General features: G+C 38.4%; 1 protein-coding gene across 5 annotated transcripts in view; it reads left to right on the top strand.

Moving 5' to 3' along the window:
* Positions 1-16,373, top strand: part of LOC136874942 (zinc finger protein 98) — a 116,355-nt gene extending 99,982 nt beyond the window's left edge. For 2 of the 5 annotated variants that reach the window (XM_068227936.1, XM_068227935.1), the window contains one exon: positions 15,362-16,373. In XM_068227936.1, coding sequence (XP_068084037.1) covers positions 15,362-15,839 — 478 coding nt within the window. In that variant the 3' untranslated portion in view covers positions 15,840-16,373. The remainder of the gene's footprint in view (positions 1-15,361) is intronic. The other 3 variants (XM_068227938.1, XM_068227937.1, XM_068227934.1) reach the window with 2 other exon arrangements.
* The last annotated feature ends 563 nt before the right edge of the window (positions 16,374-16,936 follow it).

Here is a 16,936-nt window from a genome sequence, read left to right as displayed (position 1 = left end):
AAAGTTTCAGTCTCGAAGGCACGTAAATAATACAAATCCATTTAATTAACACTTGTAAATATTCTAAGTTCAATTACGAAGACTTAGAAAATTTTCTACAACACTCGAAGTCTTATGAGTCCACTTTATAGTACTTGGAAGAATCGTCTTCCCACACTTGTATAATGACAGAGTTCCACGATGATAGTAGCAGCAAGAGTGTCCCCGCTGACTACTCAGCTGAGACTGTGTGAATAGGCTACAGTAGGTCCTCCTTTTATTCAATCCGGGATGTGTATGTCATAATACGGTTTGATTGAATATCTCCCGAATCCCTCGATGGATTTGCTTGAAACTCGAGCATTGGGACGTTTAGGTGATCCCAAACAAGATGACATATCACTCGATTCGCTAGCATCATTATTATAGAAATTTCAAAATTTTCTCCATCGAACTCTCTAGAACAAGTGACATGGAATCCAGAAAATACCAGTCAAGGCTGGTAACACGTGTTGAGACGAGCGGGCGGTCTAGCTAGCCCCTGTGGCTACGTCACAGCTCACAGTCGTCATACACTCGCTAGCTGGTCCTCGCTGCTGGTAAACAAACCAGGCGCGCTCGGAACATTACGCGTGGTAAATAAACGTAACTTATGCTCAATAAATACTTATGTACAGGTCGTAACCGGTACAGTATGTATGTATGTATGTATGTATGTAAATGACACATCTCCTAAACCACTGAAGCACAATTAACAAAACATGGTACACTGATAACTTATTATCTGGAGATGAGCACTGTGCGGGTAAGCCATCTCTGACATCCTAGGGGTGGGGGGTCAGGGGGGGCTTATTTATAAAATTAATTGAAAATAGTGTCGAATCCATAGTTTCCGGGGTTGCTGAGATCAATAGTAACACTCTGGATTTTTTAAAGTCCAAGTTCAACCCCCTTCGTAATGGGGGGCAAGGGGGGAATGATATAAAAAAATTATCGAAAATAGTGTCGAATCCATACTTTTCGGGGTCGCAGATTAATAGTGACACTCCGGATTTTTTAAAAGTCCAAGTCAGTCCCCTTTGGAGTGGGGGTCGAGGAGGAGTGATATATGAAAATAATCGAAAATAGTGTCGAATCCGTACTTTTCGGGGTCGCTGAAATGAATAGTGAAACTCCAGATTTTGTCCACGTTCAGCCCCCTTTGGGGTGGGGGCAAAGGGGGAGTGGTACATAAAAATAATAGAAAATAGTGTTGAATCCATACTTTTCGGGGAGAATGCGATGAATAGTGACATTCGGATTTTTGTTATGCCCAAGTTCAGTCCCCTCTGGTGGGGGACAAGGGGGCAGTGATATACTATTAACATAATCAAAAATAGTGTCGAATCCATACTTTTCAGTGTCACAGAGACGTATAATGACACTCCATATTTTTTTTTTTAAATTCCAAGTTCAGTCTCCTATTGGTTGGGGGTGGGCAGGGGGGGAATGATATATCAAAATTATTGAAAATAGTGTTGAATCCATACTTTTCGGTGTTGCTGAGATGAATAGTGACACTCCAGATTTTGTTAAAGTCCACGTTCATCCCCCTTTGGGGTGGGGGGCGAGGGGAGTGGTATATAAAATAGTGTCGAATCCATACTTTTCGGGGTGGTGAGATGAATAGTGACATTCCGGATTTTTGTTATAAGTCCAACTTCAGTCCCCTTTGGACAGAAGACGAGAGGGGAGTGATATATAAAAATTACCGAAAATAGTGTCAAATCCATACTTTTCAGTGTCACTGAGATTTATAGTGACACACCGGAATTTTTTAAATTCTAAGTTCAGTCTCCTATAGGGTGGGGGCAAGGGAGGAGTGATATATAAAAATAATCAAAAATAGTGTCGAATCCATACTTTTCGGTGTCACTGAATTGAATAGTGACAGTCCGGACTTTTTAAATTCGATGTTCAGTCTCGTATGGGGTGGGGGGCAAGGGGAAATAGTGTTGAATACATGCTTTTTGGGATCGCTGAGATGAATAGCGACACTCCGGGTTCTTTATAAGTCCAAGTTCAGCCCCGTTTGAGGTGGGGACGAGAGGAGAGTGAGATAAAGAATTTATCAAAAATAGTGTCGAATCAGTAGTTCTCGGGATTGCTGAGGTGATTTTTAACACTCTGGATATTTTAAACTCCAAGTTCAGCCCCCTTTGGGGAGGAGGCAAGGGGAGAGTGATATATAAAAGTAGTCTAAAATAGTGTCAAATCGGTTGTTTTTGGGAACGGTGAATAATTAATTTCACTCCGGATTTTTTATAAATTCACATGCAGCCCCCTTTCGTATAGGTGTGAGAAAGGGTGAAAAAATAAAATGACCAAAGTGACTGCGATTGTCGATGTATCTGTGTATTTTCCAGCAAAGCCAACAACTAAATTTGGTACAAATATTACTTACTATCTGTGAAAAATTGTGTGTGGGCAAGACACCCCTAGAAATCCTATGGGAATGGGGTGAAATATAGATTAAAAATGATCAATAATAGTATGGAATCCACAGTTTTGGGACTAACGGAGTGATTTGAACCAAACATGGTACACTTATGACTTACTAGCAGGAGACTAACCGCGTGGTGGCAGGACACACCTACCATCTTTAGGGGTAGGAGTGGAAATGAGATGATTGGAATATAAAAATAATCGAAAATAGTGGCGAATCCATCATTTTTGGGGTCGCTGAGATGAATAGTAACCGCCTGGATTTTAAAAAAATTGATGTCTAGCAACCCCTGGAGCGAGAGAAGAGTGGTATATAAAAATAATCAAAAATAGTGTTGAATCGGTAGTTTTCGTGGATGCTGAGATAATTAGTTTCACTCCGGATTTTGTGTAAGTTCCAATTCAGCCCCCTTAGGGGTCGGGCGAGGGGGTTGGATATATATATAAAAATATTCAAAAATAATATCACATCCATAATTTTCGAGGTCGCTGAGGTAAGTAATAACACTCCGGATATTTTATAAGTCTAAGTTCAGCACCCTTTCTCGGGGGGGGGGGGGGGGGGAGGGCAAAGAGGGAAGTGAGATATACAAATAGTCAAAAATAGTGTTGAATGTATACTTTTCGGGGTCGCTGAGATGAACAGTGACATTCGTATTTGTTAAAGTTCGATTTAGCCCCCTTTGTCATAAGGGGATGAAAAAGTGTGAAAATGAAATTGTCCAAAATGATTGAGATAATAGACATAATGTATGTTGTTCCAGTGTAGCTATCAACCAAAATTGATACAAGTATGACTTACTATCTGGAGGAAGTACTGTTTAGAATAGGACACCCTGAAATATATATATAAATAACTAAAAACGAACAATAATAATGTTGAATCAATAGTTTTCGGGACTACTGGGGTGATTCCAACCAAATCTGGTAAACTTATGATTTACTATCAGAAGATAAACTGTGTGGGGGGTATGACAACCTTAGCACCCTGGGGCTAGGTGTTGGAGGGGGTGAGATGTTAAAATAATCAAAAATAGTGTCACATCCATAGTTTTCAGGGTCTCTGAAATGAATAATGACACTCTGGATGTCATTTAAGTCCAAGTAGATCCCTAGTTGGCAGGCGGGTGGGAAGGGATGAAGTAAAGAAAATGTCCAGTGACCGAGATTATGGATGTTTGTGTGTAAGTTCCAGTATAGCTGTCAACTGAACTTGGTACAAATATTGAAAAAATACTGTGGGAGCAAGACTCCTCTAGAAGCCACAGGGAAGGCTGCAAAATATAATTATAACTAAAAGCAACCTATATTAGTGTTGAATCCATACTTTTGGGACTAAAGGAGTGATTTCAACCAAACTTGGTACACTTGGTACACTTATGACTTACTATCAGGAGACAAACTGCTTGGAGGTATGACTACCGTAGCACCCCTACAAGGGAGTGAGATGTAGATATAAGTGAAAATAGTGTTGAATCCATTCTTTTGGGGGTCGCTGAGATGAATAGTGACGGTTCGGATTATTTCAAAGTCCAAGTTCAGCCTCCTTTTGCACAGGGTTGGGAAAAAGTGAAAAGAAAGAAAAATATCCAAAATGACAGAGATAATTGACGTATATGTATATGTTCCAGCATAGGTCTCAACCAAAATTGGACTTACTGTCTGGAAAAAATACTTTAGGGGTAAGAGAACCCTAGCCCCTAAAGTAGCGACAAAATGTAAAAATTAACCGAAAACGACTGATATTTAGGTCTAATCCATAGTTTTCAGGGTTGCTGAGATGAACTGTGAGACTCTGGTTGCTGTTTAAGGTTATGTTCAGTCCCAAACGACAGGGAGGAGGGTGAGAATGGGTGAAAGGAAAATATCCAAAGTGGCCGAGTTTAAGGACATATTTGTATATGTTCTAGCATACCTGTCAGCCAAACTTGGTACACACATTACTTACTATATAGAAGAAATTGCCATGGGGCGGGGATGAATTATAAAAATACAGAAAAACCGGTGAAATATAAAAATAATAGACAACCACAAATATTAATGCACAGTCCATAGTTTTTGGGGTCGCTGAGGTGAATAATGACACTGCGGATTTACGACTTAGTATCAGGAGACAAACCGCGTGGGGTAAGACACTCCAAGTAACCGTACGGGCAGAGGGGCGAGGGGGGTGACATATAAAAATATTAGAAAATAGTGTCGAATCCATATTTTTTGTGGTCGATGAGATGAATGACACTCCGGAATTTTTTAAAGTCCAAGTTCAGCCCCTTTCGTGTTGGGGGGCAAGGGGGAGTAATACATAAAAAATCATCCAAAATAGAGTCGAACGTATCAAAATTGTAACAAAAATCTTTATACCACAAAAGTGCAACTCCAACTAAATATCACTCAACAGTCCTCAATTGTCTGTCCATAGATTTTGGGGTCGCTGAGGTGAATACTGACACTCTAGAATTTTTTAAAGTCCAACTTTGGCCCTCTTTGGGGTGGGGGCGAGGGGTGAGTGATTTATAAAAATAATCAAAAATAGTGTTGAATCCATACTTTTAGGCATTGCTGAGATGAATAGTGACAATCCAGATATTTTTAAAGTACAAGTTCTGCCCCCTTTGGGGTCAGGGGCATACAAATATTACCTACCATCTGGAAAAAATACTTTTGGGGCAAGTCGCGCCTAGAACCCCTCGGGAAGGGGGTGAAATATAATCTATGTTAATAAATGGAAGTCGGTTTGGAACAATCTATATATACTGTACAGTATATATATATAAATTAAGGTATAAAAATGAAAATACATAAGAATGTATGAGGCACTTCCAGGCATCTTAGAAACTTAAAACTTGGTACCAGAGAAGCTGATGACTTCAGGATCCCTAGAAAAATAGAAAATTCTCAAAATACCCTGAAGGGGCCAAGCTGGGAGTCTCAAATTTGGGGTTCAGCATAAGAACGCAGTCAGATATATTTATCCAAAACTATAACCTATAGGTTTCATGGGCTTAAAAATTTCCTAAAAATCCTCATTTTTAACCCCTCCCCCAAATCAAGATGACGGCACAATCTGCCAGACTAGGTAGTAAATTGAAAGTTGGCAAAATTATAGAGTTAAGCAATGACGGAAAAATTACGTGATGTTTAAATTTTTCATTTTTACCCCCGAAAAATATTGAAATATGAAGGCGTATTACCTTGGCTATGGTTGACCACATTAACTTGGTGTTCTGATTGCCTTGCTATCCATGGTACCGACTGATGATGAGTATCACCTAATTGATGAAGTATCATCTCTGCCTGCATAGGTATTTCAGCTTTAGCAGCGATTAATACCCTCTGAACATCAGGTGGAAACTGTTTTTGTATCGCCTGAACGAGTTCGTGTGGACTTGGAGCTGACTCCAATTCCTGGAATTTGACTAATTGCCCTTGGAAGTACTCAGAATATTTGGTTGGACCTGCAGTGTTATATCTTCGAGAATACAGTTCTAACCACAAATTTTGCTGTAGTTCTGAATTCCAAAATTTATTTACCAAAGCTCTCTGGAATTCGTCGAACGAAACAAAACCAAGGTAGAAGGAATTGGGAACAGCCTAGGTATCACCATGAAGAGTGGGACAGGCCTCGGGAGCAGTGGAGACGGAATCAGGGTCGGAACCAAGGAAACTCAGATCGTAACTGTAGATACCATCGTGGGAACGAACAGAATAGGCGATGGAATATGACAATTCCACACCTCCTGAACGTTGGCATGGATATGAAGAGAGAAGAAGGGAAGGAGATCAGTACCTTAGGGAACTAGGTCAGGTACGGAACAAGACAAGTGGAAAGAGAGTATCCAGCGGAAAGAAGTAAACACTAACTGTGTTGGAGCCCAAGATCTATCTAATACAGAAGCAATGCGGGAGACGTACCGTCAGGATAGGAACCTTAATCCTAATGCACCTCATTTCGACGGGAACTCAAATTCGCCAAATGATCGGAAAAATAAACCACCGAATTTTCAATTGTAGTCACGATCAATTCACAGGAGATGGACGTGATGACGCAAGATGACCAAGAACCTGAGCATATCAACCAATATCTTCACGCCAGGAGGTAGCAGGTGCAGAAGAGGGAAGAAATATGGGAGCTATAGTTCAAAGGCCATGTTTTCATCAGATGTCAAAATTAGAGATTTCACCATCTGGATTACGTTAAAGCAGAATTCCTTATCTCTCCATGAAAGAAATTCGTTGCATTGGGGGAAATATGAACCCATGACCTTTGTGCCATAAGGAACCAGAGACCTAAAGTCATTACATGAGGTCCTATATAAATTACAAGTCATGAGCTCTAGCTACATTTTTGTCTCTGATCAGAGACGGCACGTGGAGAAACAAGTGGTGATTCTCATTCTCACGCTAAAGTAATTATGTCACCCGCACATGTAGAAGGGGCAGGGATATTTCCAGACTAATTTTTCTAATAAAAATTCATTTTAAGAAGAGTTGGCGATGAAACTGCCATAGTAAACGTCAGGAAATTGTAAGTGAAACAGTTTGGACATTAATGATAAAGATTTTAGACCACTAAATAGCTCCAGAAGGAAATTTGCTGAAAGATGTGCCTGTTCGTTGAAACTCTGTTACATCAGCCAAATATAGTGCCTATCTTATGAGGTAATTTAACAATTCAGTTGGTTAAGAGAAATCCTTAAATGCTTATCATCAACATCATCATCATCATTTCCCTTTATCCAGCTGTAGCCGGGTAGGGGCAAATATGGTTCCTCTCCACTTTCTTCGGTCTTTCCACCACTCCTCCTCCAACACTGTGTCCCAGTCCAGGTTTCTTTCTATAATGCTACGTTGGATGGTATCCTTCCATCTCAATCGAGGTCGTCCACGGCCTCTCCTTCCTTGGATTTGCATTTCCATCACCTTTTTTGGCATTCTTTCGTCGCTCATTCGCTTTATGTGCCCAAACCATCTTAGTCGGCTCTTCTCTATTCTATCATTCATTTTTTCCACTCCAATTTCTTCCCGGATTTTCTCATTCCTTATTTTGTCTCGTCTACTCTTCTGTATCATACTCCTCAAGAATTTCATTTCGGCTGCCTGTATTCGACTCTCATCCTTCTTTGTCATTGTCCAAGTTTCTGCTCCGTAAGTTGTTATGGGTACGTAATACATTTTGTACATAGTATCCTTTGCTTCCATTGGCACATCTTTGTCCCATAACATATTTCTTACACTATGATAGAAACAACTTCCAGCTTGAATCCTTTTACTAATCTCAGCATCCAGTCGAGCATTCTCCATTAATTCACTCCCCAGGTATTTAAACGTTTCCACTACTTCCAGGGGCTTGTCTGCAAGTCTAATCTGACCTTTCCCTTCTTTCTCCCCTCTCGTCATAACAAGAGTTTTACTCTTTTCTACACTTATTTTCAATCCACATTCTTCAATCTTCCCATTCACCACATTCAACTGTTCTTGAACCTTCCTGTCGTCTTCTCCCCAAATCACAATATCATCTGCAAATAACATCATGTTCATTTCTCTTCCTCCATATGCTGCTTTTGCTGTTCTCATGATGTCATCCATTACTATTGTAAACAGGATTGGTGATAGAACACTTCCCTGTCTCATCCCACTAGTTATTTTGAACCAACTTGTCCTGCCAACTTGTGTTTGCACGCAACTACAACATTCCTTATACAATGCCATGATCATTTTTATTAATCCCTGTCCAATTCCTTTTTGCACCAGACTGTCCCAAACTTTCGTCCTAGGGACACTGTCATATGCCTTTTCAATATCAATGAATGTCATCACCATATCCTTCCCGTACTCCCAATGCTTTTCCATTAGTTGTCTCATAATGAAAATGGGCTCTATTGTTGATCTTCCACTTCTGAAACCGAACTGATTTTCCTGTATCTGCTTCTCAAGCCTCAACCTTATTCTACTTGCTTATCATCAACACCGCTACTAAATTAAACAACTATGTGTTACGTCGTGATCTGCCATCAGTACATTTTTATGGGGTAGAAAGAGAGTCTGTAAAATTTCTGGCGATAAATGCAGATGGCAGAGAGTGGGAGTAAATATTATAAAAGAACGGTGTGCCATTTTGCAATCCCGCATTGTGTTCAGGGAATTTGCAGCGACTGCATGCTACTCAGAAGAATAGTAAAAATCGGTTGAATAGACTAAGTCCACACAGGAGTGTAGTTTGGCCAAAGGTGGCTATATAATGTCATCTCCAAGTGGAGACAAATTGTTAGTCAAGTTAACAGTATTCTCATATGGAACTGTCATGTAAATTCATATCAAGGCAACAGACGGTCATTGTAATGCCAAAGTCCTGCAATTGAATTAATCCATATTTAGTTATTTAACTTTGTTTGCGTGTGCGGATCGGTGTTTGAAGATCGTGTTTGGTTCGCGAAGAAGAGAATGTGTGAAGGGCATTTTTTTTTCTATGTCATTTTCAGGTAAATGATAAAAACAGAGAAGGGAAAATATGTTTTGTAAAGCCACTACAGGTATCTGTTGAGATGGCTAAATAAAGAATGAGAGAGGCTGGTGAGCCTGTAATGATGGGTGACGAGGTACAACTACAGATATGTGAATTACCATATTTATAAAGTGCTTTTATTTATTTCATAGTGTCACGTGTGTGTGTGTGTGTGTGTGCGCGCGCGCGCGCGCACGTGCACGTGCATGTGTGTGCGTGTGACGTTTCTTGGTCACCCTTTTGTTTAGTGAAAATGTCGGTGGAATATGACAAAAGGTCATTTTTTATGTTTCTTGGATAATCGGGAAAGTTGCAAAACTAGGATGTGAAGTGTTGTATAGTAGTAGATTTGATGGTTGAGGAACGAATATAATAACTAAAGCAAAATATCATTTCCGTACGTTTATTTTGTATATTTGTGGTTTGCCAGAGTTAAGACTATTAATGCATCATAAAATTCTGTTCGATGTAAAGATGAAATTCATCTAAGCGTAATCTGTGGTTATTCATTTAGAGCTGGTGCAGAAGGCAAACAATTGTGTTGTTGTTGTTGTTGTTGTTATTTTGTCAAGGAAAGTTACGAGGCGAGACTGATACAATTTGTTACAGGGGATTGCTATTCCAAAGTCTGTTGAATTCTGTGTAGAATTGATGAGAGGAAAATAACGGTAACATTTTTTATAAGTCAATTTGTGAGTTTTGATTTAGAAATACTAGCTCAGATATGCGGGGAGAGATGGTTAGTTGTCACAGAGTGTTTTATGTAACAGCATTGTGGGTCACCCAAGAGAGATATTCCATATTATTGTCGTGTAGAGAATTTGTGATAGCGAGTGTTTCAAGTCTTGCAAAAATGGGAAGGAATGAAGGATTGTGAATCAGGTTGTTGAAATCCTGTAGTGTTGATGCCAGAATTTTCAGTGTAGAAAACCCGAGGATTTATTTTGCGTAATTTATTGAGATGGGAATAGGGTCAGTCAGCAGTTAAGATTCCATGTGAAACCGTAGGACCGTGATGGGTAAGAATATTTGAGTGACGTCTTAAATTAAATCTCTTCGCATAATCTATGTGGATCAAGAATTATATTTCATGGGAATTGCCAGTGAGGCTAGTTTATTTTTCATTTGATGCAAGTTAAAATAACATGTGCGTTTGTTTAGAGATAACGGGAGAGGGGGGCGGGGAGAGCTCGTGTTCCCGTTACTCCTGCCAGCTGTTAGGTGATCGAGCCAGCTCATTGCTAAGAAAGAAACTAACTGTAACTGATATTTGTCATTTGTAGTAAAATGTTTGGAATTAGATTTCATTATTTAGAAGAGACTCATTTTAGTAGAAACTTGAATTCATTTTCGAAGGGACGGAAATGGGAAGATGGTATGATATGTTGGAAATAACCATTTTCAGGGATGCCAACATTTGAGTATGGGTAGTGATGTTGTCAGATATTATTTGAGGGTTGTACAAAGTTTCATTTGAATGTAACGAAGCGATGTGACATGGATTGTTTATTTTGCGTAGTGTGTAAATTTATGCAGATGGTAGGATTTAATGTTAGGATTATCCAAGCTAGTTTTTTAATAATTGTTAGTGTAATAAGATAAGCTTGTTGTGTAACGTAATGAAATAAATAAAGAGTACAATGTATTCCGTTTTCAGCGGCGATGAAGAAAAGTATGAGCATAAAACAATATTTTAATTAAATAATTACAGATTTTAAAGAAACCATTCATCCGGGGTAGATAAGATTTGTTGTTAATTAGAATTATGAGATTACTTAATTTATTTAATTCAGTGAAATCGTATTTTGAGAATTAGCTTAAAACCAAGCGACTAACTTGAAACTTATTCTGAAAATGTTAGTTTTATTTGCTGGGAAATCTCAACTTACTAACATAACGATTAAGGGGACATGTCCGATGGTAAAGGAACTTTACTGCCACAAGTGTTGTGAGCGTTTGTTGTTGTTGTTATCATTTTTTATTTTGATTTGTTGAGCATCAGATGTTTTGGGTTTCTTTTACTGTGGGAACCTTGGTCATCAACTACTGTAACTTAATTGTGTTCAGCCTTCAGCTTAGAAATTTGTATGGTCATGGGGTCATCAACCTCAGTGACTTAGATTAGGGTCATCTGCCATTATAACATCATTTTACTTGTGGTCATCATCCACAATGACTTTAACGTAAATCACAAAGATAGACGTCGGTCTATGACATAGTCGCAGGTCACATCGATTCAATTAAGTTTTCATGCCGTACAACCATTGTGTGCCGGGCCAAGTAGCTCAGACGGTTAAGGTGCTGGCCTTCTGACCCCACCTTGGCAGGTTCGATCCTGGCTCAGTCCGGTGGTATTTGAAGGTGCTCAAATACGTCAGCCTCGTGTCAGTAGATTTACTGGCACGTAAAAGAACTCCTGAGAGACTAAATTCTGGCACCTCGGCGTCTCCGAAAACCGTAAAAGAGTAGTTAGTGGGACGTAAAGCAAATAACATTATTATTATTACAACCGTTGTGTGTGTGACACATACCGATGGGACTGCCTTAATTATACCAAGAGTCCAGAGCTCGTGCTACGGGGGCTGGATCATCACAAATCATTATGATAGTACATGCAGTCTCACATGGAAACCGATCTTAGGGATCTCCAGATTTTCTTTATTTCATTCTTATTAAGACAGTGATTTCTAGTAAGGATGCCCCTCAGGCAGTTGAGTTAAGGTTTCCAAAGCCAGTCTCCCATCATCGTTATTATTGTTATTTTTAAAATGGACGAGAATTGAGTTCATTGTTTAGGGATGATAATAATGTCATGAGTTTCTTCAACGTCATCCTCAATAACAAATAAATATCAAATTATTTTGACTCGACTCCTCTCATTTGGTAGATAGTTTAAATTACCGAAACCCGCCTCTTACATAAGCTAGTGATGAAGAACCCGTAGACGACCCAAGAGAAAGACCTCATGCCGATTTGCTAATAGGTAAGGATGTTAGGTATCCTACGAAGGACCATAAAGAGTTCAGTATCCATGGATACAGTGAAACTCTCTGACAAGATAGTATTAAAAGAGGTGAAAAATCATGAGAGGTCATATATGAGGCCTTAATCCGCTGGGGCTTATAATATAACAATGGTGCACTGAAAAGTGTTAAAAACATCAAACAATGAATATGAAAACATTTGAACGGGGCCTATAAAAATATCGAAGTATTATTGCAGATCACACTCTTTCTTAGACAAATGTTAGGGAAAGCTTCTTATTTCGGTCCAGTGGGTTATTACACATTATTTTTCTGGTCAAACACTTAGACAGTGAATTGGAGGTTATATACGGCCATGAGTGACTGAAGCAGAATGACTTTGGCCGCCATTTTGAATCGAACTAAACTTCAACCGACCAAGATCGATTCGAATAACAGAGTCAAAACTGGAGGGTGCGAGTTTCAACAATCCACCATTTCTTCGTGCTTGAAGATGTAGATGCCAGCCGACTTGCTGGAAAACTTTAATTTTGTCTTCATTAGTAAGTAATTTCATGACTTTTTCTGTATCCATAATTAGGCTATCACACCACGCTGGCCAACTTCACACGATTATGTTCCAGACGTAGGCTATCCTGCGACAAATATACTCTACCCGTCACTGTACAACTAAACATGAAATACATTTTTAACTTCTGAATGGAATGCGAAATACCAGCACAAACAGGCTCATTGTGTTATTGTGCAGTTTCACTGCAAGCCGGCAAGCAAACAAAAACTGAGCATTTCTGAGACTAATGGCTTGCACCCCGAAGGTGCAATTTATCCTGTGATGTTCAAGAATTCAAGACCTTTTCCAATTATTATGCAACTGCGGCGAGGGCTTTTACCCCAGTTGGAAATCACGTTCCTTCCATAAAGGCCGGTCTCCACTGATTAATTAACAACAACATGTTAAATGTTAAAAGTGTTAAATGTTAACTGGTGAGACCATCAACATGTTAAATGTTAAATACTGTTTCATTTAACATTGTGTCCACACTTAATAAACATGTTAAACTTGACTTCCTTTGTTTATATACAGGTAGTTCATCATATCAGTTTGTGGTAATATATTTAGGTGGTGTCTGGTATTTTCAGACAAGGACAATGGACTCAAATGAAGAGGATTTGGCCTTTGTTATTGCTATTGTTGCTTCTTGTTATGATTTAGAAATGCAGTTCTATTAGACACATTTCCTCCCGTCATCCTGCTCATTGCTTCAAAAGCAAACCATTTTGAAGTATAAATTTTGTCCGCTCCCGCCCCGACACTTTTCTGGGTTGTTTTTTTTTTTTTTTTTTTTTTTTTTTTTTTTTTTTTTTTTTTTTTTTTTTTTTGTTGCAATACTCGACTGTACTGGGAGCGGAGGGACGCTAGATTTTGTTTTCGATGCACTCACGGGAACAATTATAGATAATTTAGAATTCCTGGAAAGTGTCAGCTTTCTTCGCTTTATCACTGCCTTCCTTTGATGAGACATCTCACAAACAAGGCCTTTCTATTATTTCATTAATTAAGTCCAAAGTAATCTTGCTCCACTCCATTTTTGACTATAAATTTTAGTATAGTGCAGAGAGAACGACACACGTGCGCGTATCTGTACCAGTACTGTATTTGTAGCTTATAACAAAGGGAATGAATGATGCGGAGTGTTGTAATTATAATCCTACTTCACGAGAAGCACATCGTTTGCATATTTGGCTATCTGTTGACAAGGAAACGGAAAGGAAGTTGCCGAAGCTGTGCCAACATCTCAAGAACAACGAATTGACTTGACATGTTTTCCGCTTGGAGCGGAAAACACGCCAACATGTTAAAAGTGTTAACCTCAACATTCTGAGTTAACATGCAAAGTCAATTGGAAGACATAATCACAATATACATGTCAATTGTAACATGTTAAATTTAACATGTTAGTGTTAAATGTTAATCAGTGGAGACCGGCTTTAAGGGATGACAAATAACATTTTCAAGGCTAGGAAAAATGTGATCATGCTAAGCGGTAATAGCGAAAATTTGTGACGTGATAAGTGAGGTATTTTATATAGCTTTAATACGATGAGAATCTGGACTTCGATTTTACGACGTGCTAAGCGGGAAAACGTGTTATGAGGAATGCACTAACGAGGTTTCGCTGTAATATTATTTACTCAATATATTGTATTGTATTGTCAACTTATTGTAAATGAGATGACTAGGATCATAACTTATGAACATTAAACTCTGAAGAATTAATTTAATCCTAAGTCTATTTTTGGGGAAATATTCCTTTTTTCATGTGTTTAACAATTATTAATGACTAACTGAGGCTAATGAGTATGAATAATGGCATAAATAATCAAATAATTAATTATTTAATAAGACAAACCAGATCTTCCTGTAAATTGTATATAGTATAGTAGACTTGGGAAGTATGCATGCATGAAAACAGTGAATCGATGGAATTAAATTCCTAGATCTTGTAAATATTGTATAAAGCAGAGAGAGAGAAGATTTTTGGACCACATGGTCACTGATAAATTGTGTTAAAGAATTAATCGGGTCAAGGACACATATACTCGATTTTTCAAGGAAATTAATCCTGATAAAGTGGATTTTGAATGTTAAAGGAATAAAAATGAGTTGAAAGGGAGGAATTTAGCAAAATAATAATTAGATAGGGACTGTAGTCTATACAGGAAGGGATCTTTTACTTTTTGGGGAAGTTATGGTTAAATTTACACTAATCTTAGAATTATTTGGTTGATTTCCAGTTAAATCTGTCATCATGGGGAACCAAGAAGAAGATCTGAAACATAATAAATACAAATATTTATATTTAGTCACTTTAAGTGAAGTTCAAAGGAATGAAAAATTGTAACATTTTCTCACATGAATGTTGGACAAGAAGAATGACATTCATATGATTTTGTTTAATTAACGTCCACCTTATATGTATTTGAGTTGTTCTTTGTGTATGCCATCACCTATCCAGCCACAAGCCCCTGGTTATATAAATGTTAAATAAATGTTCTGATATAGCTATGATCGGCCACCACGGACGTACCGAACCTCCAGGTACTCTCGTGTTGCTTAGCTGAGCAACCCGTAAAAGGGGACAGTATCCTCTTGTATAAGTGGTTGCTAAGAAAATGTTTGTGGTAGTGTGAAAATTGCTTACAGAATAAATGAGGATTGAATAACATCTTACTATTTAATGCAATACCATCTTGGTTCTGGTCTGGATATTACTATCAAAACTTTGTAGGATTAAACAAACTAAAAAATTTACTACCATTCTAACACTCTCCCTTCAGTAAAGTTTAAAATTATCAGTAATATGCTGTCTTTGTTTTCATTTTTAACATTGTTCTTTGAATTTGTTTTCAGTTCTGGGAAGGACTTCCAGTCTAATTTAGCTGAGGAGAAGAAATATAAATGTGACGTTTGTCCAGAAAGATTTTCTGATAAGAACCATCTTACCACTCATGAAAGAACACACACAGGGATCAAGCCATATAAATGTGATGTTTGTGGTGTTGTGGTTTCAACTATAAAATCTTTAAGGAGCCATCTTGTGGGTCACACGGGTAACTACCAATTTAAGTGTGATAAATGTGGCAGAGGCTTTAGTAGTTCAACTGCTCTCAAGAAACATCATGTGATACATACAGGAATGTATGAATTTGAATGTGGAACATGTAAAAAGAAGTTTTCCCAGAAATGCACTTTGAAAGCACACATGTCAGTTCATAAACCAGTGGGTGAATATAACACTTATTATTGTCACCTGTGTTCTTTCAAAACTCATAACAGAAATAGAGTGAGGGTACATTTGATAAGGAACCACATACCTAGCACACAGTAGAGCTTTACTATAAGGCTAGAGTTGCCAGATTTCCAGATGCCAAACAAGGAACAGTTTGACTTCTTTACTGTACAGCAAAAAAATGAAACACCACAGCCATTTAATGAATAAAAGAAGAGATCAAGGATATATTAACTAATAAATAATAATTTATCATTGTAACATTGGCGTACACTGAATCCCATCTATCCCAGCGGTGCTGGGGTAAATAATTTTGTATTTACATTTTCGTGTTATTCCTTAGAACGTTGTTTATAAAGTTTAAAAAGCTGCGGACATCTAAGCCAAGCCAAGTACAGTTCCCTCGGCAATCCGTTCGCACTACTGCAGTTCAGCTTCTCCAGCGAGCTGCGTTTCCTTGCCGGTGTAAAAGGGAGCTACCCCAGTGAAATTTAAATTGCTTGGTTGACGCAAGTACTTGAAGCATCCTTGTCCTGGGAGCGGGGCGGGGCTGTAGGCTCTCCCCCAGCATCAGTTTACAGCGACAGGCCAGCTAGCTTGGGTAAGGTATGTTAGTTTTAATACTTAACACTCGAAGTGTTCAGCGCCACACACTAGGGACTACAAGAAAAATATCAAAAAACAGTATTGCCACTTGCACATCGTCTTGCTAATAAAAATAGAGCCAGTTTATGAAATCAATTGTAACAGAAAAATATATTGTATATTTGGATTTCAGCATGTATAATGTTTTTCGAGCAATTCATCGATGGCACGTGTAGAGCGCATGTTTTCCGATAGACGCAAAAAAAATATTTAGGTTGCCCAGCGTTAACACAGAGCTAAGTGCGAAGTAAAAGAATTTTGCATTTGGTTGTCTGTGATGGTGGTAATATAGTGAATTTTTGTAGTATTCCTCTTGGATTATAGGTAAAGTTTTTGCGAGTTTTGTGCCATTCTTCATGAATATAATATGTGTTATATGTCGTGACAAATGTTTTCCTCATTTGTTGTTGATGCAGGTATACTCCGTAAGCTATAAAACTTCGGCGATGGTAAAATACCAGTTAAATTTTTCTGATTCAGTTTAGGTTAGGCTTTTTAAGTTAAGAACGAATAGTTTGTCCCAGTGTATTTTTGTAAAAACCATGACTGCA

The sequence above is a fragment of the Anabrus simplex genome, chromosome 5 (assembly GCF_040414725.1).
Source record: "Anabrus simplex isolate iqAnaSimp1 chromosome 5, ASM4041472v1, whole genome shotgun sequence".
NCBI classification, from domain to species: domain Eukaryota; kingdom Metazoa; phylum Arthropoda; class Insecta; order Orthoptera; family Tettigoniidae; genus Anabrus; species Anabrus simplex.
Note: the sequence above shows the minus strand (reverse complement) of the source record. Positions and strands in the feature narration are given on the sequence as shown.